General features: G+C 41.8%; 2 protein-coding genes across 2 annotated transcripts in view; one reads left to right on the top strand and one right to left on the bottom strand.

The window, feature by feature from the left end:
• Window positions 1–11,504, top strand: part of LOC117463661 (urea transporter 1) — a 22,490-nt gene extending 10,986 nt beyond the window's left edge. Inside the window, exons 6-8 of the mRNA XM_034106020.2 lie at window positions 8,641–8,775; window positions 10,328–10,377; window positions 10,878–11,504. Of these exons, the coding sequence (XP_033961911.1) occupies window positions 8,641–8,775; window positions 10,328–10,377; window positions 10,878–11,060 (368 nt within the window). The 3' untranslated portion in view covers window positions 11,061–11,504. The remainder of the gene's footprint in view (window positions 1–8,640; window positions 8,776–10,327; window positions 10,378–10,877) is intronic.
• LOC117463660 (protein O-GlcNAcase) lies at window positions 11,399–26,294 on the bottom strand. Its single transcript, XM_034106019.2, is given in 18 exon segments — window positions 11,399–13,814; window positions 14,367–14,526; window positions 15,551–15,740; window positions 15,839–15,930; window positions 16,450–16,554; window positions 16,716–16,801; window positions 17,161–17,217; window positions 17,592–17,766; window positions 17,843–18,276; window positions 18,418–18,504; window positions 19,569–19,770; window positions 19,772–19,839; window positions 20,425–20,523; window positions 20,612–20,783; window positions 20,876–21,006; window positions 21,521–21,618; window positions 24,012–24,063; window positions 26,084–26,294. Coding segments are annotated over 18 exon segments (2,385 nt in total). The 5' UTR covers window positions 26,124–26,294; the 3' UTR covers window positions 11,399–13,677.

Raw genomic sequence — 26,294 nt, 5'->3', positions numbered from 1 at the left:
TCATTGTGTCCTTTAATCTGTCCCTTGTGAGTTCCCCAACTTGAAAAATCCCACAGCTGACTTTGGCTGAGAAGAGTACACCTTCAACAGAGCCAGTTTCGTCTCACACAAAGAAAAGTAGAGCACCAGGCTGTGGAACATGAAGGCTCAAAACATTAGGGCAACATCATATCATAATGGCTGAACAACCCAACAATTCAAATCCAAACTTAGTTTGAAAGTTAAACACAATTACTTCATGATTTTTCATTGCACCCTCACCATTTTCTATGGTATGTTTAACTAATAGTAAACAAAATATAAGTAATATAACTATAAATATATATATACAGACTACCTGTACTTGGTTGCTGACACCTCATTCTGCTAGTGAGGTTGCTTAAGCCATACCTTTGCCCAAAGCACAAAGCAATATCATTAACTTGTTGTCTTTGGTAGCAGTGTGTACTTAGCATTTATTAAACAATCAGTCAGGACCTCAAGTAGATTGCAGGCTCAGGTGCCTGCATGGCAAATGTTGAATTACTGTGTGTTTCAACAAGCTTAAATGCAGGTAAGGATGTATTAGACCCAGTAAGGCTTTAGGACAGACAGCAGCCTGTGGGCACATTGAAAAGAGGCCGGGCACTGATAGGCAAACACACCAGTCTGTGGCTGTGTGCTCCTTACATGTACATCACTGTGACTCTATTAGAGAGAAAGACTTTGAAGACTTCAGCCCCCTGCTTCCGTCTGCTGCTTAGAGTACAACACAGTGTCCTAAAACACTTTGTTGTGTGTGTGTGTGTCTATGTGTGTGATTGTAGCTATGAGTCATACTGTAAAAGGCGGAGTGGGGGTGAGCATGCACACTGCTGCAATAACAACAACAGCGGAGATGTGATCAGAGAGATGGGACTGTAATGAGAATGTGTCGGCAACAACAACGTGAACGGGAAACGAGTAACGTAGCAAACACGGTGTTTACTGCTGCCATTTGTTTATTCTCTATATTTCCCTTTATTTTCATGTTTTTCCATGTTTTCTCCAGTGAGAAAGCCTTTATTGATCTTGAAAAAGCTCCACCATAGTTTAATGTTTTTCATTTGGACACTTGTAATTCGGGGTAATTCATGCTGCTGTTTGCTTTTCATCGAATACCGAAGAACACAGGGCATATGAAATGAAGTCTGGCTCCATTGTTCTGGTTGCCTGTGTTGATTTAGCTCTTTATATGTCGGAAGAATAAGGCTTACAATATTCTATACCAGGTCTGCGACTAACAATTATTTGTATTATTGATTATTTTTGCATTAGCGTCTTTATTGATGCTCTGCGCTTTTAGAATAGCATTCCAAGTATCATTGCTTTCGTCAGCGTCTCATTCATCTCCACCTTTGGTCCTGTTCTCGTCAGATTAATCATCTCTTTGAAGGATAAAGCTGTGGTAAGACAGACGGAGGATGTTTTAGAGATGTGTGGCCCCCTGACGATAATCACCATGGCTCTCTATGAGTAATCGGCCTCATCACCTCTTAATGCTGCCTACTTCAACTGTGAGAATAACAGAGGGATACATTATTATAGATAGGCCATGTTTAGAGCTGTCATTCACAGCAGTGTGGTGTAAACGATAACCACAAGGGGTTTCCAGAGGAGGAGAACAGGGGCTGTGTGTAGGCCACAGCCTCCACCTCTCCATTTATTGGAGAATAATTCTAGAAATGCTTTATAGTGGGATCAAATACAGGAGAGGAGAGAGAGTGAGGCTGTGGAGTCCGATGTGTGACATAAAGGGAACTTTTCCAGTGAGATGCTCACATCTGCCTCTCGGGTTTGATTTATTCTTGCGATGATGATTTTGTTTGTGCAAAAAGTATTCTACGTGCACATTGGTGTTTATTTATGACCTGTATTACATGGCAAAGTTGTAATACAACAAACCATATCATCTTAATTATACATAACAGGCCTTAAAGGCACAACAAGTAGGATTTGTCTGCCGTGCTTCATAATATCAACCCTTGGAAAACTTGAAAATGCAAAGATTGATTGTGATTTATGTTTAAATATCTGCAAAGTTCGTGAATTAAGCTGTACTTTTGGTCAAATAATTGCAAATCTCCCAAACGATCTATCTATTGCCATCATCGGGTCTATATATCACATTGTGTATTTCTAGATGTAGACGGACTGCCTCAGATCTACTCTGCTTAGTACTCAATGGCAAATGTAAGAATGCTAATATAAGTCAGTTACCATGGCAAACCTTAACCAATTCATCAAGATGTTGTCATTGTGACTGTGACCATGTAAGCATGCTGATATTAGCATTTAGCTTAGGCACCACCTTGCTTTAATACAGCCTCATAAAGCATGGCTGTAGACTGTTAGTCATCTCAACATCAACTCAACCCTGTACAGTTAAATAGACATTGCATAGAGTAGGATTTAATGTCTAGGAGAAAGAAATATAAAAAAGGACAAACATAAAGGAGACAAAGAAACTACCATGTAGAAAAAGGCCAATAACAACATCTGAGATCTGGCCAGTGCTGAAAAATGAGCCCACATCCAGAGCAATCCATTCAGCTGCCTCCACACACCGTTTCCCCCCCCCCCCCCCCCCAAGGCCTCCTCAAAGGACAGAATGATTGATTCACCAGCTGAATAAAGACGGATGTCTAAGATGCAAAGTTAGCCATTCATCATCATCATCATCATCTTTATTTAAAGAGACTCTTGCTCCATTATTACAAAACATACAACACTCAAATATAAATTAAAAAAAGACAGTTATACAGAGGTGACTGGTATCGTACAGCAACCCATTAAACACGAACACTGGAAACCCACACGGCCTCATATGCATTTCATTTCAGTTGTTCATCCCAACCTTTAGCCCTGTCCTCCAGTCTGCAGCTAGTCTCTGTGGTTGGATGCCCTGTCCTCCAGTCTGCAGCTAGTCTCTGTGGTTGGATGCCCTGTCCTCCAGTCTGCAGCTAGTCTCTGTGGTTGGATGCCCTGTCCTCCAGTCTGCAGCTAGTCTCTGTGGTTGGATGCTCTGTCCTCCAGTCGGCAGCTAGTCTCTGTGGTTGGATGCCCTGTCCTCCAGTCTGCAGCTAGTCTCTGTGGTTGGATGCAGGAAGCATCTGGAAAAGAGGAGAAGGATATTGGGTTTGATATGATTTTCATTTCATTTCATTTCAAACCTTTATTTATACAGATAAAATCCCATTGAGATCATTGATCTCTTTTCCAAGGGAGACCTGCTCAAGTAGTTCCACATGAAACATAAAAAGTTTAAAACATAAATAGAACAACAAAAGGACATCATACAGCATCATTTACATAATTATCCACATAAACAGGTACCAATAGCTTCTGATTGACTAGCATCCAACCGAGCTTTAAAAACATTTAGTGGCACCAGATTGTTCAGTTTCCATTTAATTTGCAGACTATTCCAAGACAGAGGAGCTGCACATCTAAAAGCTGTCTTCCCTAAGACTGTCCTAGCAGTTGGAACATTTAATAAAACCACAGCATTCGATCTCAGGCAGGAGCCACTTACAATTTTCCGTGAGATCAGGGAGCAGATATAAGATGGAAGTTTCCCCAACATGGCTTTGTATATAAAAATGTACCAGTGACTGAGCCTCCGTACAGTTAGTGAAAGCAAACCAGCCCTTGCATACAGGGTACAGTGATGGGTTAATGCTTTACAGTTTGTCACAAATCTCAGAGCACTGTGATACGCAGCATCTAACTTGACCAGGCAATTGGCAGGTGCATTCATATAGACCAGATCCCCAGAGTCCAGCACAGGTAAAAAGGTCACAGTGACTAGCCTTTTCCTGGCCTCAAGCGAGAAACAGGACTTGTTTCTGAAAAAGAAACCTAGCCTAACCCTCAGCTTTTTAAGCAGGTTATTGACATGAAGTTTAAAAGTGAGACAATCATCAAGCCAGATACCAAGGTATTTGTAACAGGCAACAACTTCAAGTTTTGTTCCTTGCGTAGTACAATATCTAAAACAGGCTCTGGTGTCTTTTTTGCTTTTGAAAAGAGCATGACCTTGGTTTTATCCACATTTAAAAGAAGCTTTAATTCAGAGAGCTGAGTCTGACTAATGTTAAAAACAGCCTGTAATTTAACAACAGCCTCCTGAATGGAGGGACCGGCACAATACATCACAGTATCATCCGCATAAAAATGTAAAGTAGCTTCATCCACATTTTCACCTACACTATTAATATATATGGAGAATAAAAGTGGTCCTAAAACAGAACCTTGTGGTACACCATTAGTGATGTTTAACCATTCAGAAGACAGTCCATCAAAGTGAACACATTGGGACCTTTCAGAGAGGTAGTTCACAAACCACCCACTGCAAGGCTGGATAGGCCAATACTGAGTAGCCTCTGCTTTAAAATGCGATGATCAACGGTGTCAAACGCTTTGGAAAGGTCAATAAACAGAGCTGCACAACTCTGCTTATTATCTAAAATACTAGTAATGTCATTTACCACTTTCATTGTCGCAGTGATGGTGCTGTGTTGCTTTCTGAATCCTGACTGATGTTTAGACAGGATATCATTTTTACATAAAAACTCCTTTACTTGTTCACTCACTAAGCGTTCAAGAACCTTAGCCAGAACTGACAATTTAGAGATTGGCCTATAGTTATTTAAAATAGTTGCCTCCCCTCCTTTCAGTAAAGGCAAGACATAAGCTGACTTCCATACTTTTGGAATTGTATTCGTGCTGAGAGTAGTAAGAGGTGGAGCAATAAAATCTGCAGCTATCTTTAAAAAGAAAGGTTCTAAGTTGTCCGGGCCAGCCGGTTTCCTAGGATCTAGCTTAGATAAGGCTTCATGAACAACATTAACAGTAAAAGGGGTAAAACTGAAAGGGTTTTCAAGACCACATTGTTCAGAGTCACATACTGTAGTGTTCACAGAAGCAGAGTTAGTGACAGAATCAAATAGAGAACCGCAGGACACAAAATGCTCATTAAAGCAATTGAGCATAGTAGCCCTGTCCGATATAGAGCCAGATGCTGTGGTAATGCACGGAGGTAGCTCATTACGGATCTCACCGGTGGATATCGATTTTATTGCTTTCCAAAATGTCCTAGGATTATTTAGGTTTTCTGTGGTAACTGACAAATAGTACTTCGACTTTGCACTTTTTACATTTGAAGTGAAGCTATTTCTTAGCTGCCTAAAACGCAGCCATTCTACCTCTGAGCCTGATTTCCTAGCCTTTGCCCAGGCCTTGTTTCTCTCATGAAGGAGACTGGACAGCTCAGCAGAGAACCAAGGATTGTCTCGTCCCTTTACTCTAAATGTACACAGGGGTGCATGTCTATCAATGATCTCCATAAAACCAAGATAAAAATAAGACCATGCGGTTTCCACATCAGCACACAGATCGATTTTACCCCAATCAAACCCAAACAGATCATGCACAAAACCCTGCTCCACAAAATGTTTTATGTCTCTCTTGATGATAATACGAGGTTTAACCTTTTGGACCTTAGTGTCCCTAATTGTGGCTACAACACAGTGATCGCTCAGATCATTTGCAAATACTCCCATAGATGAGTATTTATGGGGAACATTAGTTAAAATGAGATTAATTAGAGAGGATTTATTAGGGGACTTAATGTTAGGGCGAGTAGGACTGTCAACAATCTGAGTAACATTTAAAGAGATACAAAGGTTTTTAAATCCTCTGACACTGCAGTTAACCAGTCCCAGTTAAAATCTCCAAGTAGCACTATTTCCTTGTAGTCTAGTTGTGATAAAAGATTTGCTAGTGAAGACATTCTGAGTCTGAGTCTGATGAGAGCTCTCTGGCTCATTCTATTACCATAGACAATTTCACAGTGGGACTCACGCACATACACATACATTAACATACGCACATATTAAAACAACTGTAACAACATGTATTATCCTCTGAGCCCTCCCTCCCACATAGCCATTAGTCTTTGACGACACCCTTTATGTGAGGAGCAGAGTGAGACGGTGGGATGAAGGAAGCAAGGAAGGAAGAGAGGGAATGATAAATAAAGAGGGGGATGGTTATAATGAACAGGAAGATAGACAGGAAGATAATGAAGTGTGGAATGAGGAAAAGACGGGATGAGCGCAGAGGGAACGTTTAAAGGCAAAGAGGATAGCTGAGAGGGGGAAGAGGAAGAGGATGGCACATTAACCCAGAGTGAGGAGGCAGGACGGGTGTGGTCAGTCTGCTTCAGGACCAGAATGCTAATCTGCTGCACACAGTGCCTGGTGTAATAAGGAGACCAATCAGAGCACAGCCACAGGGCCGTTTATCTGCAGAAGAGATTTCAAAATGGCCTGCTTCTGCAGAAGAAATCTTTGGCAATCCCCGCAGTATGAATACAGCAGCAATGGCTAACTACATTTATGATAACTTACATTTGTTCATTTAAGTCAGGGGTGCCCACACTTTTTCAGCTTGGGAGCTACTTTTAAAATGACCACGCCCAAATGATCTACCCACAGCCCAATCTGTGTCGTGAGCCCGTATGGCACAATACAACTCAGACTGGCTTACCTGTACGTCAATCAAGTGGCAAATGCCATAGTAAGGATGGATAGGCTAACTTTCTTTTTTTTCTTTTTTCAATGCCATGCGATCTACCCACACTACCCTCCATACAATGACTTAAATCGACGTATTGGGCACCCCTGATTTAAGTCATTGTATCTTATGTTAGGCACCAATGGTAACGCATCGTAGTTTAACTGCTATGCATTCAAGCGTTTGAAATGAGTTCGGAAGGGCTTACTCAAACAAAATGTTAGAATTAGCATAAACGCTAATGAGAAATGTAAGTTGCAACCAGGCTACTGAGCAAGGATTATTAGTTCCTATTTCCGAGGAGCACATTCAGCTTAGCAAACATGTTTTTATTACTCATATTTGTCACAAAAAAAAAAACATTCCTGCTGTAGGGTTCAAGCCCCACCAACGTGAGTACTGTTCATATTGTTAAACAGTTGGTAAGCAGTTGATTTCTTTCTGGTGGGGGTTCAGGACATATGGCCTCTGCGACGCTGGGTGTTGTCAGGTGAAACAATCTTCCAAGCATTAACCAGAGAGGGCGAATGTATCTATTGTTGCATTATGCTGCTTCCTGGCCTTTGCAGCTGATCTCAGTGGCCTCACTCGTTCTGATGACATCGCTATGGCCCCTCGTGTGGATTTAGAGACAGCTGCTGCTGCTGCCGCCGCTGCTGCTGAAGGCCAGCAGGGAAAAGGTCAATGCTTTGGGGCTAACTCAGATGTATTTGGTCCAGCACGCCTCTCTGTGCAGAGGGTGCATATATCTTCAGCTTCACAGCGTTTGTTTTGTACGAACATGAGACATTGACCTGCTGCTCACCCACCAAACACATCAATATTCTGCAGCAGTCCTCGCCACACTGGATGAATGAATCAGGACTGAAACATGTAATACATCAAACGAGCATCAATACTTTATTTGTCATTTTAAAGGCTTTTTAAAATGTTCTTCTGGTTCATTCCCTCCCACTTGTCACAAGACTATTTTATTTTATTTCGCAATTTCTCCAGGTTCAAGTCAAATGTACACAAACGTGATATCAGTGTTGTCTTTGAAGGTGTCGCATACTTCAGGGTGCTTACTACCACTTCATGTAATGACCCTGTTGCTACAAATGTTCCTCCTCTTGGTCACCTGCTGGTCTTCCGCCTCATATTTCTGGCTTTATTGATTCCCTCAACCCTAACCCAACAGCCCACCTGAAGTAGAGTTGGGAGCAGGAATTTGGTGAAGACACGAGGGACCTTATTCTGACCTAGTCTACTCTGAAATAGGAGTTAGTATAAGTGAGGATGGGTTTGTAGTTTGTTTATGTGTCTTGTCTGGCAAGTTAAATGCACTCCACTTTTGAAGGTTTGTACTAGAATAAATGAAAAATACATGAGCAATACAAATACACATAAGTAGTTTACTAAAAATTAAGGAAATGTGAAAATAAATATGCAACTTAAAGGTCTCCATATATGTTTTGTTATTCTGTGTGATCTCCACCAAAGCTTTGTCTTTCTCTCATGTCATCTACAGTTCCAGACTTAGATGGTTTCCTGTAGGTCAACTCAGGCTCCTACAGAGGAGACAGAAGGGCTTGTTAGGACTTCCCCTGTCCAGCTGACTCACCAACATCACATGACTTCTGGCTTAACACGGCCTTTTCCAAAATGGAATAAAAATAGAAATACAAGAGACGAACCAGACAAATCATATTTCAGCTCCTCCCTAGTGGTGCATCATATCCTGGAAACACGATTACACTAAGACTTCAAACTAATATCTATTAGCAGGCTTTTCATCAAGCAGAGATGTTTCCGTCGGACCAGATATTAATATTCCTTATTTGTAGTTATGAGGTAATGGAAGGGCAACCATACAACTGTATGTGTCGAGCGCCACCAAGTGGATGATTCTAGGCCAGCAGATTCAACAGATAAGTGACTCGCTGTTTCTGTGATTATATATGTAGAGGTTTAATTCTCTGTCTGTGCGTGCGTGCGTGCGTGCGTGTGTGTGTGTGTGTGTGTGTGTGTGTGTGTGTGTGTGTGTGTGTGTGTGTGAGACAGGGTTATCCATGGCCGTGCGTCATGAGTCTCTCTACTCGGGTCTGTCGGGCTTTAATGGAGCTCTGGGCTGCATGGCTGTTGGAGGACTCTTCTTCACCTTCAACTGGAGGACGCATCTCTATGCCATCGCCAGCGGTGACACACAAGCACACACACACACACACACACACACACACACACACACACACACACACACACACACACACACACACACACACACACACACACACACACACACACACACACACACACTGTTGCTATCTTTTGTCCAACGTTTCAATGTGTAGCATAGGCAACAGCTTTTTTTGAAAAACAGTTTTTTACAGGAAAACTAGTAGAAATACATATATCCACTAGATATATTTTCTAATCATAGCTACTTCAGATGCGTCAAACCTTTCTTGTGGTTTCAGGAATATTTAAACAATATGTATGACTTTATCTTTTTGCTTTAGTTGTCTTGTCATAACAGTATTCTGCCACAGGAGGGCGACAGACACCAACATGATGATATAATCTGATTAGTCTCTGTCCATGGTGCTGAGAAAACACAAATGCAATACACTGCATATTAAATACACGACAATAGGACAGGATTGCTCAAAGTAACACTATTTTTTTTAATCTAATTTAAATGTTTTCAATAAGTAATTTTGACGAATTTATAAATTAAGAGCATTATCAGTTCCTCTGGTTTTATAGGTACGTGTTCGAGTAAAATACAAATAAAATTGATTTTGTTCTATAAACTAATGACAACATTTTTCGGTGTGGGAATTCAACAAACACTGCAATGAAATAGCTACCAAAGAGGGGTCTCTTAACCTTTTCCAGAGCTGTATGTATATTTCACATCTTTCGAGAATTAATAATGGTACTTAATGCAGCCACATTGCGATGGCACTGTCTGTGAAACTAGAGAATTGCATACTAAAACATTCACCTTCATCCTTTTTTTTTTAAAATCTCAACATTGTTCATCCAATCAAACAAGACAAATGTACCTGAGTTCCTAATTGTAGAATACATACAGTTTACATGTGACGCATGTGTGAATGGTATGTTTTTGCAAGTTGATGTAATTAGACTGAGTCATCACTTATGGCATTGCGACTCCTCTCAGTAAATCACGACCTCAATGCTCTGCTGCTTATCAATAAGATGCTGAGTCATGCCTTCTAAAGAAAGTAAAGCGTTCTAGCCATTAATAACTACAGAAAGTCAAAACATGTTCTTAAACTAAAAATGATCACATGATTTCCAGCCTGCCCATTGTACCATAAAGGGACTGTGTTCCCATACATATGTCCTCTTCACTGTCATGCTATGCCTTAAAGTCCTTTGGTAATTGTCTCTGTCTCAAATGGTTGGAACTGGTTCATCATTGTGTCACGACAAAGCCTGATTTAATTGGGCTATTTAGACCGGGCTTTCCTGTGCCCCTCTGAATTCATGAATACAGACAAACCCATTTACAGCTCATCTGAAATGGCAGCTGTAGCACCGTGGACATTAGTGCTGATGGGTTTGGCAGGGAGGTGATCTGCTCACATCAGGTCGTTTGCTCTTAATTGGAGCTTTCAGTTTGAATCGACAGGGCCAACCTCTGTACCTGCTGCAGCAGACGTCAGCGAGCCAGAGAGTGAGACAGATATATTTAGCCTAATTTCTTCTCCTCTGCACGCAGCTTTCCTCTCTGCGTATGCTGACATCGCTCTGAGTAATCTTTTGGGAACGGTGAGTACACTCAGTTCCAGCCACGTGTGCATAAAGCACTGACACTGAGAGACCTTGGATATTTCATTCTTTTTTTAAAAAGCCTAGGAGAACTTATTTGTAGCCTCACATTGAGCTATAGCATGGTTGCAGAACAATATCAATTGGTGGGAACTACATATGAAAACAGCATTAAACTACAAGTGCTCTTTCTTTCTTGGCTAAAAGGCCATTTGTAATATAATGTATTGCTACATTCCTTCAAGAACATTTGAGTTTCTCACCAGTGTTTCAACAAATGATTCATTAAGATGAATACATTAAACAGCAGTTGCAAATAGCAAATAATTGATATTATTGTAATTTTCAAACCATGTCTCTGAATGTATTTGTTCTGCATTTGCCTGATATTAAAATACAAAATTCTGTGATTATAGTTTTATAATTTTTAAGTAAGAAGGTCCAAGTGGAAGTCTGACTCTAGTATCAACTACAAATACTTTCCCTCTCTCATCCCCTAGGTTGGTCTCCCAGCATGCAGTTGGGCAGCTACTATGACAGCCACACTGATGTTGCTGCTCACCGGCAGTTTATCAACGTACCGCATCCCCATGGGTCAGGTGATGTCCCCTGAACACAACCTGCGCTCCCGCAAACAATGGAAAGCTGGGAAAACCGCAGAAGGGGAGAGCACTGATGTGTAACGTATTGTATCAGTACTAAGTACACGATGGATGGATTTTTGGACGGGTTGGACCAAAGAATATGCATTTTTATTATAAATGTTACAAATATATATATTTATACAGTATATATGTTCTTAGAAAACATTGCCATTCATCATAGTAACACATTTTGTCCACAAAGTGGCAGTGTTTGTTCAGCAACTAGATTCTGAAAATGTTAGATAAACCTCTGTATTGAAGTTAAACTATTTTTATAAAATATATATAACAATTCTTTCCAAGTTTTGCTACTTGTGTTATTCCATTATGCCAGTTTTAACTCACCACATTGCATACAAAGCCAAAGAAACAGCCAATTTGAAGGGAAATAAATCTTTTAATAGGCATGAAATTAACAAGTCGGTTCAATAAAATCAATCGTTTTTAAGCGTTAATAAAAAGACAGACTGAAATCAACAGTAATTGTTTTTTCACCCCTTCATTACGCTGCATAGACATACATAGAACTCCACTGGGACTCAATGTAGAATTAGACGTAAACATGTATCTGAATGCAGGCAGACGGTGAGACAAGTACACGTGATGTTGTTATGAAACAGAAAGAGTGGTGAGCTGTTTAGGCCAAGAAGAAGCCATTATTATTATCATTATAGTTATTATTTGTAATGTTATTAATACATTGAAATCTCCTTAAATGAAAAAGTGAAGGTGTTAATTGTGAGACTTTTCACAGTGTAGATGATTATTTCCCCAAAACATCTACATTCCCAAACACACACAAGTCCCCATCAACACACAAAGCATCCACACCAGCCTAATGGAAACAACAAAACGAAATCATATCTAAAGTTTATTAAAAAGATTCCCAAGTGAAGTGACATACTTCCACTAAGAGTGTTCTTTGAATCATGCATGTCTGTCTCAGTGCTTTTCAGGATTTCATTATGTGATCACGATCTACCTCACAGACAACGGTGATGTCATGAGACGAAACATATAAAAGTGCCTCTCAGTCTGTGATTGATCAAGCATGATAATATTAATTAAAAAAAAAAGTAGAAATATAAATACGTGCACAAATAGTACTTGTGTCCTTGAAGCTGCTTTACAAAATATGAACATTCGTAGTTGTGTGTACTTTCAGTTGAAGGTTTGATTGTGAGTGCTTTTGTGCTTCTTTAATATGACTGTGTGTTTGTGTGTACGCTTGTGTTCATTATGGGTCAGAATAAAGGCAGTCTATCACTAACACACACTCACCATGCACAAAGTACACATGTACTGTATGCACCACTCACTGGTGATGCATTCTGAAGTTAGGGAAGTATATGATATATCCAATTAACCTCAGGGTTTGTGTGTGTGTGTATTTTATTCACAATCTGAACTTGTTGTGTTGTCTTTGTGATGAATGTGAGCCTGCATGCATTTGCTTTTTAGCTGTAAAAGCTCAATACACATCTTCATTAATGGCGCCTTGTTAAAGCCTGTTATTGTTGATGTCAGTATACACGTAATCTTACGTTACAGCCACACAATGTTGAGTTTGTTCATGCATGTAAACATTCATCTATACTAGTCGAGTGTAAACAACAGTGACGCTGTGCCTGGGTCAGTCTGTTGGCAGACTCTATTTAGCCAACAGGACAGCAGCTAGGAAACAACATCCTGACTATTACAGAAGAACGCTATCTCTTATGAACAAAGGGAGCGGAGCGCCAGATCCACGGCAGCAGCCTAACTTTGGTTTTACAAGAGGGGAGGAGTCTAAATCATCTTGAAGAAGCAGTTCCAAACACCATCACCTTTCTTGCTGGGAGTTACAAACAGTAACTGGTGTGACCAACTACTGGTGTTCTTTAGACCTGATGTGGAGAAAACACCAGCGCAACAAAGAAGATGTGTTAACTGCATTGCTGCGTGCGCCAAACAAAGACAGTTATAGCCTTTTTACAAGTTTTCCAACAAAGTTCCGAGTCGATAGGTGATTGTTTAAATCCTTCAGACATCCCATGCCCTACAATGTAATGAGCGGTGTCTAAGCCAATGGTACGCGTTTCCATTCACTTTCAAGAACATGGAGCCAGTAGTTTTACAGACACACAGACCTAAGAAACCGACCAATCACTGAGCCAACATCCTGGAGGAGCTAAGGATGTGTGCCTCAGAGCTGGAGCTGCTGCTCTGCTCCCAGAGTTCTCACACTATCCTGGCGTTGACTTCCTTCAAACTTGACTAAGTCTTGTAATCCGTAGCCAGGACGTGGAAGATTAGCAATGCTCTGCTGAAGTTTTAAACTCAAAGCTTCTTTTATAGTTTGTAAATCCTTCAAAAACCTCCATTCATCCCCATTACCGCTGCCACGGACTCCAAGAGTGTCCCTTTTTTCTCTTCTCTTGACTTTGAAATACACACCCTTCCTTCTCTATGCTGTACTGCATGTACCGTGTTGTAACATTGTATTGTGTGTAAGTGCCTCTGTGTATCAGCTGTATGTCTGCAGATCTCGGTGTGTGTGTGTGTGTGTGTGTGTGTGTGTGTGTGTGTGTGTGTGTGTGTGTGTGTGTGTGTGTGTGTGTGTGTGTGTGTGTGTGTGTGTGTGTGTGTGTGTGTGTGTGTGTGTGTGTGTGTGTGTTCAGAGCAGCCTCCCCAGCACCACCCCCTCTCTGCTCCTGGCCTCTCCCCTGAGGATCTCCAGGAAGCCCAGTTTGGTCAAGAACTCCAGCCTCTGCCGGTCTGTCGGCTGCACCTCGCAGAACACACCCTGAGAACCTACACACACACAGAAGGAAGAAGAAGCAGGCAGATACATGAAGGTCTTTCTCTACATCTGCACACAAAGACAAGCCTCAACATAACGTACCTCACGTGATACATATAAAACATCGTACCAGTAAAGACTGAGGATAAAAGGCATCATTTCCTCCTTTATTGTCTCACTTTGAGAGCCTATTCTTATAAGCCTATCTACTGACCAAAGCATCAATCTACCGCTAGAATCCCAAAGAAGAAGAAACCCCGATGTTAGCGATATGATAGAGGAAGGATTATAGGTATTAGATGACTAAAAGTCATAATAGGCAACACTCAGAAATGCTCTGGGAGGCAGCGATGCAGTGTATATCTCTGGGACTTTTATCGTGAAAGGGAAAGGGTGCATTATAGGCAGCCAATCTAAACACTCAGGTGTCATTATTCTAATCAACATAGAATGTAGAATTTTGATGTATCAAGAGTAAAAATCTTAGGTAAAGCAAAACTGTCATTTCTATGATTAAAGCAAACACACACACATAGAAGGACTGACCCCCTGTCCTGTCTTACCGTTGGCCTTGAGAGCAGTTAGCATGGCGGTGAGCAGAGTCCGGCTGACGCTGACGTCCACCAGCTCCGGCAGGGCGTCCAGGCGCAGCTGAGAGGGGAAGTGAAAGAGGAGGGACTCGGGGTACTCCCCCTGGTCCTCCTCCATCAGCTGGATCAAGTCCTACACGGAGGAGAACAGGACCACAGTTCTCACAATGTGATGCTGATGGAAGTTCACATTGCCCGATCCAACGAGAATCTTTGGCCTGTTTTACTTGTTGGTGCTTGTTTGATGAAGGAGGGGAGTGGCCAGAGTACTTCTATGTGTTTCCAACAGCTGCCACTAGATGGTACTAATGTGCAATATTGAATATGATTGCACCTTTTAATAAGTAATGAGATGGAAATTATCCCTCAACAAAAAAATGATTGATCAGACGACAGTATATATATCTACATAAATAAAAGCAGTATACTCGCACATAAGTGGATATTGGAACCCTGTTGTGTGCAATCTATTTATTTGTTTATCTCAAAAGTGTAAAAGACAGGCCATGCTGTTGACCTTCAGACACCTGTGGCTGCAGTATGAATCATATTCATCCAAAGTGTGTCTGTCAGTGTGTGCGGTGACGCACAAAGTGGGCAGATAAGTCTTCCACAGATGTCGGGCTGAGTCACCACCGGCTCTGTTTGGCTCGTTGCCGAAATTACTCAACTGTTTTTCACAGTAAACAACAGCAATGCTGTAATCCAATCTCCTGCCATGTTTGACAAAGAAACTACTAAAGTGCCACATTTTCACAATTGTGCACTCTGCAAATAGTCCAAACGTTTGCAAAAATAAAAATGGATGTAACAACTTGCATGTTTTTATTTAAACAAACATGCTGCTTAGTCCATATTTGACTAAGTGTCTTAAATTAATGACTTAGTATCTCAAACATATGAATAAGTTGAGTCCTGTTTGTGTGTGTATGTACTGTATTGATGTATTTTGTTTAGTTGACCTGTGTGTGCCATCCTCTTCTCAGTGGGGTGTGTTCCTACTGAGTGATCATCCACATGGTCTAACTGCAGGTATGTCTAAACATGTGTGTGCATAATGTGACCTGTGTGTGTCTGCAACACTCCTGTGCCATTCAGACTGACAGAAAATGGTTGAAAAAAGGGTGTTTAAGGAATCTCCTCTTCCACATATTCACCTGTGGGTTGGGGTGTGTGTTGCCCCCTTTAGTTGGGTATTTGTCCCTCATGGCCGGCATCCAGCTGGCCTGGCACCGCTTGGCAAACATGCGGACATCCAAGATGCCCAACACACAGCCACACACACCCAGCTCATCCTCCAGGATGAAGCAGTACTCCGGGGACAACACCAGGCACGGCCCGAGACATCTGGAGAAACGAAGAGACAGAAAACATGTGAGTATCACATATGGTCAATCTTATTTGGGCAAAGCAATACAGACTCTTTCTTTCTCTTCACCACACACCTGTCTCCTATCACATCTGGGTGAAGAGCACTGGACTCTTGGACACCCTGAGTCCTCAGGTGGAGTTGGCGCACCATCCGATACAACTCCAACTACACACACACACACACACACACACACACACACACACACACACACACACACACACACACACACACACACACACACACACACACACACACACACACACACACACACACACACACACACACACACACACACACACACACACACACACACACACACACACACACACACACACACACACACACAACAACAAACAAATCACTTAATATTACATCATTTTGGAGATGGGTGTGGTTCTTGTCCCAGACATTTGTGTTGACAATGACCCAACTATCTACAGGTGGTTGAATAATCAGTCTCCTTTCATTTGCAATGATTCTCCATAAAAGGATCCTACTTTGAAACTGATAGAAATGCCATAAATCTTCCATGACTTAGTCAGAGTGTATGCATGAGGTAAAATCTTTTTCCTCCCTGCTTTACTTTTCATTCTTTTTTCAGCTTGGGTTTTGAACAAAATATTCCACGACTGTTTACACCTTTTTTATAAATGATCCTGGCATTATGTGTGAAGCTTCTCCTACCTTGTCCTTGCTGTGATAGGGCCTGATGTTATAGAGACGAGAGGTGGGGAAGAGAGGAGGAGGATGAGTGAAGAGTTCATTGCTGCTGCCTATTGGGAGAAGCATCTACACGCACACAAAGAAAAACACAGATATCAGGCCGTTATAAGATACTTAAAACATATCGTTTATGATTTAAAACATGAACATGCCTCATGCGCAATGTACACAAGAGGGTTAATTCAAAAAACATATGGAAAATGAAATATAATACAAGCACACCCTACCTGCACCTCCCCAGACACGCCCCCTTTAAACGCCCATGGTTCTGATTCAACTCCCAGTAGGTCCGCCCCTGGGGTCTTCCCACACACTACCACAGACACAAAATAATAGTCAGGTGACATCACGTGCCAATGAAATACTTGTACGGAGAAACATGGCACACTTAACTCAGCTTTAAATATTCATGCCAGCATAAAAATGTAATTATTTCTCCTCAAGAGATGCTGGAATAAACCGTTTTTCCCCGTTTTTATTCTCATGCCATTAATATTTGAAGCATAACTGTTTGCTTATTCATCACTGCACCATTATTTGCTATGGCTGAAAAATAATAATTAAATACGGGGTTGAAAATAATGATTTATGCATCAAATGCTACCTTTACCTATTTCTTTCAGGCAAAGATGGTGGACAGATATGGCTTTAATGGTCATCTACTCTACTCACAGTGAAAGCAGTTCTTCCAGGTGCCCAAGGCGGAGCTGTCACTCAACACTCGCCCATCTGAGGGAGAGAGGTGAGTTGGTGGGGTTAGATTATACAGTAGTATCGTATGGCATATTCATTATTAAAACAAAAATAGAAGAGCATAAAGCAAAAAACCTAAATACTAAAATATAAAACACAATCTAATAAATATAAATGCACAATTTAAAGAATTAAATAGTTTGATTATTGCACTGGTTATTGTACAGTTAAGTCAGTCTTAATGCTTAATGCTACTAACAGGGTTGACATAGGTCCAAGGGCTAACATTAAGCATATGGCATTTAAGATAAAAGCAAAGCTAGTACAATGTTGCACAGTATATAGAAGTCAAACAAAGTCAAACATGTTATTATGTATGCCCATAGTTTCCTGCCTCTTTTGATACTCACCCAGCCAGCATATGAAGGCTTTAGCCACCAGAGCTGTGTTCCTCAGGTCCCACACGTAGGGGTAAAGGTCATAGAGCACCGCCCTGTTGGCCCCCCCCACCACGCTGCAGTGAAGCTGTGCTATGTCCTCACACAGGGACAAGACCCTAGAGGACCGACCACGCCACTCATCGATCTGAAGACAAAAATACCTTTAATAATCATGCCCAATTTAAACGTCAACAGGATATTTGCACAGAACACACACTGACCTTCTGAGGCGCCGTCTTCTTGCTGTTGGCACTGACCAGGTGGCAGTTTGCTTTCAGCCAGCTCAGGTCCTGCAGCAGTTTCTGTCCCGACAGGCCGTACTCGTGGGGCAGGTAATACAGACCCACCAGCAGCCGCACCTGGGACTCACTCAGGAGGCCCTTCCCACCACCAAGCCCCCCCCACCCCTGGGCCTTTTGCCCCCTGCCTCCCCCTGAGGGTGCTCCGGGCCTGGGTCCTTGGGGCTGGTTTGATGTCTTCTTCTCCCCCTCTGTCTCCACCTTGACCTTAGTGGGTGAGGACGGAGGCGAGCTGGAGTTCAGAGGGAAAACAGGAAGCCTGTCCACGAGGGTGGGGGGGCAGTCGGATCGGTCTGGAGTTTTACAGCGAGGTGTTTGAGCAGAGGAACGCTGGTCTGCTCGGCTGCTCTGCCGACCTGAAGTCATTCAGAAAAAAGCAGCGTTCGTGGTTAGAATAATGCAGTTCATTTAATGCAATTTGGTTCAAATCCAATCAAATGTCAACTCACACAGACACATACTGTGTACAGGTACATTCCCATATTATGGTTATCTACCTGCTTGTAGGGGTTGGTTGAGTTCCTCCATCCAATCATGTAGTGCAGCAGACAGCGCTCTGTCAGGACAGTATTCACACTCTTCATCTGAAACATAAATAACACTGTGTTACTATATATATGAGGATACTTAGTTAGTTATAAAAAACTCTTACATTCCTTTGCACAGTCTGATGTTCAATTCATTTCTGTTGGACATGTTTGGTTGGACAAGGCTGCCCATAAATAGCTCTCCTTTATCTGTCGGTGACAATAGAAGAAGATGCACTTCCTCAGAGAACAGCTTATCTTGTGTTTGCTCGTCTGTTGAAGCGACTGTCAGAGATATATTTTAACTTGAGATTCTTCCAACACTAAAAGAGGATTTTCACGTTTGTGTGCCAACATGCCCGACTGTTCCTGCTGGAGATACTGCAGGGTTACGTCATGTCTCTATTTGGTCACTGATCTGTTGGAAATAAGACATAAAACACAACAATTACGTGTCCAATTTAAACTCTGATCCTGACTCTGAATCTCGATCCTTCGGGCTTCAGCCGGCCCGTCATCTCGTGTTTCATCTCCCCTTGAAACCCATTTCTCCTGCAGCCCCCCCGCCGCCTTGTTTCTGCTCCACCGTTCTCTCTTCTTATTTTCTCCTTCGTCACACCACACAATTGTTCCTCCACCTTTCTTCGCTTGTCTTCAGAACAAGGACACGCTACAGTAGTTTTCTCTCCTACATGTTTTCCTTCCAGCTCACTTGTTTTCTCTTTTTACTGTCACAGTAAAGTGAAAGCCATATATCAGAAACAAATGTCAGTTTTACAGTATACGCTAAGGAATATATCTTTTTTGGGTAAACACAAATGCATCTTAGAGCTATCTATTAACTTTTTCTGTAAATAGATCCACTTGCTGATACAAAGCTTATTGAGTCATTGTAACTTTATTAGGCAACAGATGGAGCTTTAATTCCTATAAGTTAATTTATTTGTTACGTAACATCAGGCTAAATTGTTTTAGTTGCTAAGCAATGCGACTAACTGCACATGGCTCAGGTCTGGCAGAGACAATATTAGTTTATTAACTTGAGACATCTCCTGTCTCATCGCTGCCCCTTCCTCATTCATCCTTTTCTGCCCCATCCTTCCCTCCACACATCCCCTCACCTTTCCTCTCCTCCTTTCCAGATCTGTACCAGCTGCCCAGCGAGTGGAGAGGGATGTAGTTGGCTTCAAACTCGCAGTTGGGGTTGAGAAGCAGGCCTCTCAGGTTGCTCCTCAGCTGAGGCTCTCTGCCCTTAAAAGGCCCCAGGAAGAGACGTCTGGAGTCGTAGTCATTCGCGTGCAGGTTGTCCCAGATGAGGGGGGGGGCGCTGGAGGACAGACTCCACCTCAGACAGGCAGTCTACAGACAGCTTCCTGGAGATGACCTTAGTGCCTGGGGGGCCGGGAGTGAGAGGGAAATGTTTACAAGTGGAAGACAATCTTATTTTTGATTTGATTTATTTCGAACGTGTTAAACAATAATACAAACAATTATAATAATAATGAAATGAAACAAGAGAATTATGATACTATACAAACTTAAGCAGTATCAAATTGATAAACAAATTGCCTAATTACACATCCGAAAAGGGGTGGGAAGAAGTTAACACTTATTTAACCCACCCGTTCTCCCAAAAACTAAATTATTAACATTTTCTTTTTTTCTTTAATCAAAATGTACATCTAAATGTATGTCTACATACAATATACATTAACAATTATAAATAGATTATATCATTATTACTACAATATATATATATATTATTATTTTACGTTGTATGTCATATTTGATAAGACAAATATAAAAGACTATCTTCTTCCATCCACCATCCAAAATATATTTGTTATTAAAAAATAAATAAATAAAATAAAAACAACAAATAAATAAACAAATACATAAAAGAGGCAATAAAAGATAAAATAACAAACCAAATAAACCGTAAAGACCCAGTTATTATCGATGTATGTTGTGTCTCACCCGTCCATATCACCGTTATGTCCGGCAGCAGGTCCTCTCCCACAGTCTGCAGGTAGGGAGACTTTGAGACACTGGGAGAACACAGAGAACCGCAGTACTCTGCAGGGACAAAGAAACAGAGGTAGGATCAGTTTGACAGGTTTCTGTGTACATACTTTCAACTTGAGCTCACGTGCATCGCTCCTACCTGTGGGGCAGAATAGGAAGACGGGTGGTTCCCCCAGGAAGCGATAGATCTCATTGGTTATCGTGACCTGAGCATGAGCAAAGGAAGAGAAGGCCTCGCTGTCAGCCTGACACAAGGAATGGTCGATGTCATCAAACAGGACGGCAAAAGCCTGGCAACCCAGGTCCGATACCTTCAGAGAGGGGGGGAAAGAAACAGGCAAATCATATAAAAGTTGCATTTCGTAGAGTAGTCCGTCTTCTCTGGATTTGTCACATTCCATACCTGTCTCAGCTTGCGTTTAAGCAGTGTCAGGTCACAGGAAGAAGAGAAGACGATGTCCTGACCAGGGGAGAGGGCGTAAACAAACGTTACGCCTCTCGACTGGGCCTCCTTTATGAGAATACGCAACTGACCTGAGAGCAGGAGAGGGACAGAGGAGACATCTTGAATTGGACATTTGAGACGAATCAAGACACAGTGACCAGTTTAAACTTTGCTTTAACTTTGACAACAGGATCTGAGAATAGTAACTAGAGCCTCACGCCAAATGTAATGTTTGTTATCTGTAAGAGAATTCAGCTTACTCTAAAGTACTACGTTCCAGACTAAAGCCTCACAGTCTTCCAGAGTACAATAAGAAAATGATATAATCGGCAACATTAAAGCTGTTAATACCTTTAGGACTTCAATGACAAATATATCCATAGTGATGTACTGCCCTGTTTGCAGAGATAATGTCCTCAGGCAGTTCTGGTGCAGATCCAGGGCGCCAAATATGTGTATCTGTGTGCATGCGCATCACTTTTAAAATAGCGTGCAACAAAGAAAATGTGGTGAGAATAAGTCAGGTCCAGATCCGAAATCCAACATGGACTGCTGCAAAATGTCATTTTCCAGACGATAGCAGAAAGAATGGGATGCTCTTACCCTCCTCCTCGAGAGAGTAGACTTCCCTCCACAGTAGTCTGTGTTTGAGGTCATCCTTTGGGCCGTACAGGTAGGTGTTCAACCCCCAACTCTGCATCCTGGCACAGAAACAAAGGAAGGAGGAAACATGTTACTGACGGGTGAGCTGTGGCCGTTCCATTGATACATCTGGTTATACATCTTTTCACTTCGACCACTGAAAATGTGTTTCGTTTCATTCACAGTCAGAAGTCCAACATCCTGTCTGTGAAATGTTCTCAAGAATTGTGTAGTCATTCTGAAAATGACATTGAACCACTTATAGGAATTGTCCTATATATTTGTATCCATCATTTCCTCAGTCTGAAGCCTCTGCTGTATTGATCTTTGGGCTGCCTTTGTTACAGGAAATGATCTCCTGAATTATAGATAGAGCATCGTACTGGGATCGAAAACAAAAGCTGCATCGCACACACAACATGAATAGTTCTCTCTTTTCTCTGGACCAGCTCCCATCATCATCATCATCATCATCATCATCATCATCATCATCATCATCATCATCATCATCATCATCATCATCATCATCCCCGTCATTGGTGGGTGGAATATGTTCTCACGCCTCCCTGCTTCATTTCCTGGACAGATGGTCGGTAAGTCGCCTCCACAAAGCTGCAACCTACCTCCTTCAAACACACATGCATACACACACTTCCATACTGTACACACGGGCCCAGCTTTAATCTGCCAAACTTATGCAACACTCTCCGTTTGAATTGTGCCTGCACCCCGCACTTAAATCTAAAAAGAGCCGATCTATAAATAAACTTGGAGCCCACACAGAAAGACAGAAAGTCCAATTCATCCTGATGACAAAGCCAATATAATGTTATATTTTTGTTACAGTATTATTCAGTTTATCACAACATTACATGCTGTAATGATTTGGTTTGCAGAGGGAACATCTTATCTCTGGGGATGTAGTCCGCTGTCACTATTGGCTGTTGAACTACAGTTCCCAGCAGGGACTTATGTTGTTAACCTTGTTTTTCAGATCAGTGTGGCATCAACAATTCATTGGTTCCCTACTTCACAAGTATGCACGAGGGTACTTTATGTAATGCACATGAAATGGGAATACCACAAGTCTTGTTGGAGTGCAATTAGCATTTTCTTCATAAACAATTTATCCAAAAGTATTTCCTACAGTAGATTTTTGTAATAAATGTTTTGTCTATACAATGTTGAGACTTGTCCATCCCAGTGTATTTGTTTGAATAGTTCCAAGTCTTTAAAAAATCCAATTGTTGCAGCTACACATCCTTCATCAGTCCATATTTAACACTCCCATTATCAGTGTGTTCTACTTGACTTTGAAGGCTGTACCGATGCCTTGAATAGCAATTTGATTGTTTTGAGTGTAGTATTCTACAGCAGCTCAAGCTGATTAATGCTGAAAGCGTGTGTGAGTCTTTGTGACTTGATGAAACTGTGGCAGTCTCAATAAGGGGCTGCCTGTGTTTGGTTCAGTCACGATTCAAAGCGACAAATGTTGCGTGGATGCCGTTTGTATCTGTTTTAAATTGCTTTTGTTTGTAATTTCTATGTAGTTCTGCTGCCTGCAGAGGAGAGCCTATCGTGGCCCTTCACTGGTATCACTCCACACAAACAGAGTGATTGGACTGAGCGGCTCCCTGGTGTGAAGGTCTCTGCACGGAACAATATGTGGTTGCTAAATATAGAGCCACAGGCACCACAAATATTCCCTGTGTAAAGGACATAAACATTCTATAGTAGCATTATATCTTTCCAATGTATGACAATATGCTGAAAAACTATTGTCTAACCATTCATTCATCCTTCTTTACAGCGCAGCAGTTTCCTTAGCAGTCAATCGGTAGGTTTTATTGTCCCATGCCCAACTTTAACACGATTTAACTCCAACATTATGGATGAATTTGTCAAATTTGCTGGACTATATAGAATTTTGCCCGATAAATGATATAAACCTTTAGACATGAGGCAGTGTTACAGTAAAGGATCACCAACGAGATTCCTCTTGAGGGGAACATGAATGTGTGAGAATGCTAACATGTTGTCGTCACTAGAGGAAAGGCTAGGGGAACATAAATGTCTTAAGGACTCATCATCAGGGAGTGTCTATTATGTAATTGAAGTCCATTCAGTAGTTGAGATATTTCAGTTTGAATCAAAGTGGTGGAGGGACTGAGTGCCGTCCCTGCAGCTCCACTGCTAGCTCAGCTGAATAATATCTATACAACCAAATGATCTGCATCCCCTCTTTGATCCTCTTCCCCCCCCCCCAGTCATTCTGCGTCAGTGGTTTCTCTCAGGTCTGCCTGGCACGATGTAGAGGCGTGCAGCTGGATTCAGCCCACAGCCGTCAGGTCAGTATTCACCCCTCTGACGTGGTGAATAACTAACTGTGATTCTGAGTAATACAGAACATGCGGGTTCGTTACAGTTGACATGCTGCTTTAATGAGACTCACCATTGGAAGAGAACCTTCCTCTGATCCATAGTCCAAGGCCTCCCATAGAAACCTAGAGGACAAAATAGAGGTCATGAATGTCAATATATATTTGCTGCAAATATTAAAGAGCAAGCTCAGCTAAAAATCTAAAACACATGTCTTTCCTCTTACCAATCCATGGTGTGAATGGAAGAGATATGGGGATGGAGCTCGATTCTACTTTGCTTATGAGAAGAAAAAAATACATTTGAAAACTCAATAGCAATCTCTCATGACCGGGTTACTCAAGATCTTGTTGTGAGCAGTTTCATATGTTGTTCCAAGTTCTTTGCATTGAATCACACAGTGAGCAGTCATCAGCTGGTTGGCACCGCTTCAGTCCTGCATATGGAACATATACCAAGTAAGTTCCTCCAGTGCTTTCTTTGGTCACGTCCTCTCTGTGTTTAGCAGAGGCATAATTCATCTCCAGCTACACTCTCCATCACTTTCTATTTTTAGAAATGGGAGCGTCTCCAGTGTCCCTCTCCCAGCTTTGTGTTTTATAAGACTTCATGTATTTAACTGTGCACAGAAAGTGGGTCATAGTAGGAAATAAATCCGATCCACCGACATGTCTCCTGTGTCCTGCAGACGGCTCCCCATTAATACAAAAAGCCAGCAGACCTGATAATTAACTCTGTTGGATGCCACCGCGAGGGACTGAGAAACAAAGGTGTGCGGGACTACAGGAATAAGTAATAAGGTGTGTGTGTGTGTGTGTGTGTGTGTGTGTGTGTGTGTGTGTGTGTGTGTGTGTGTGTGTGTGTGTGTGTGTGTGTGTGTGTGTGTGTGTGTGTGTGTGTGTGTGTGTGTGTGTGTGTGTGTGTGTGTGTGTGTGTGTGTGTGTGTGTGTGTGTGTGTGTGTGTGTGTGTGTGTGTGTGTGTGTGTTTCCTTGAGCGTGTCCTTGATCAATGCAATTTGAATTTCCAAATAAACAAATCCCAACAGGCTGTGTGAAACTGGATTAGCAGAGATTGGTAGAGTTAGCAATTTGAGTCTTTGGAGAGCGGTGTGAATAAAACATATAATCATCAATAATTGTTTAAGTCATGTTAAACAAACAAAAATGCCAACAACTGCTGGTTTCACCTTCTTGAATTTAGTATGGTATCAGTTCACACCTATAAATAGTAAGACATTTTAACCTTGATTATCCTTTAATAATTGTGCATTCTTATGACGACTCATTAATGACACAGAGAAATCATGAACAGATAAGTATCACAAATGTATCACCTTTTCAGGATTCTGGATAACTATCATTTAGATGTTTTAGCCAAAAAGCAATGTTCATGTTTTATTTTCAGGGTATATATTTGCAGCATATCATTAGATACATTTTTGCAGCATAAATTCATCATGTTGTGCAGTGGTTGTGAGGTGTGAAGGGGCAGGTGTTACAGAAACATCTGTCTCTTTTGCAATAATCATTCATTTCTTACTTTCCAGATCCATTTGTATTAATGTTATTAACATCAACAAGGTCAGTGTTGTTGTTATTCCTTCCTTAACATTATTATGTCCAATCCATATCTTTGCATTTGTTCGATTGATGCTCTGAAATGGGCTCTTCTTCATTGTTTTCTTTCATTGTCTCATCACCACTGTAAGTTCGTGGCACACCATCTCCATCATCACAACTAATGTCATTTCATCCCAACAAAATCATCCCAGTCATTATTATAATCTCAATGATCATCTTCACCTTCACTATTATTGCATCATTCATCTTCGTTAGAACCTGCCATTAATCCAGAGTGATTTCTCTCCTCAGGCTGCAGCCCAGGAACCAGACATTACTGAATCCTTTTCCCTCCGCCTGCTCTTTGATCTCCACTTCGCGCCTGGCTGATCTCCACCACATCATCTCATAACGACCATTACATCCACATATTATTATAACTGCTGCGCCCCCTTCTCCTTCAGTAAAGGACAAAACAAGCCTGAAATGTAGGTCAAGCGGTGGTCTATTCAAATGCATGTCCCCAAGGTAATAAAACATAATCACATGATCTGACAGGTCAGTGATGAAGTCGGCCGCTCCTACCTTCCACCACCCCACAAAGAAACTGCTTCTTCTCCTCCATGCTGTCCTCCGCCTCGCTGGCTCCCTCCGCTTCCAGTCGGCCCCTAAAGAGCGAGGGAGGACGAGATGCTCTCCCCCTCTGTGAGCTTAGATATCGGGGATATACTTCATGCTTCTCCTTGATATGCCTCCCTCTCTCCCCTCTCCACTCTCCTCCTCTCGACAACGCTGG

This window comes from Pseudochaenichthys georgianus, chromosome 18 (assembly GCF_902827115.2).
Source record: "Pseudochaenichthys georgianus chromosome 18, fPseGeo1.2, whole genome shotgun sequence".
Lineage (NCBI taxonomy): Eukaryota > Metazoa > Chordata > Actinopteri > Perciformes > Channichthyidae > Pseudochaenichthys > Pseudochaenichthys georgianus.
This window is presented reverse-complemented; position numbering and strand designations above follow the sequence as displayed.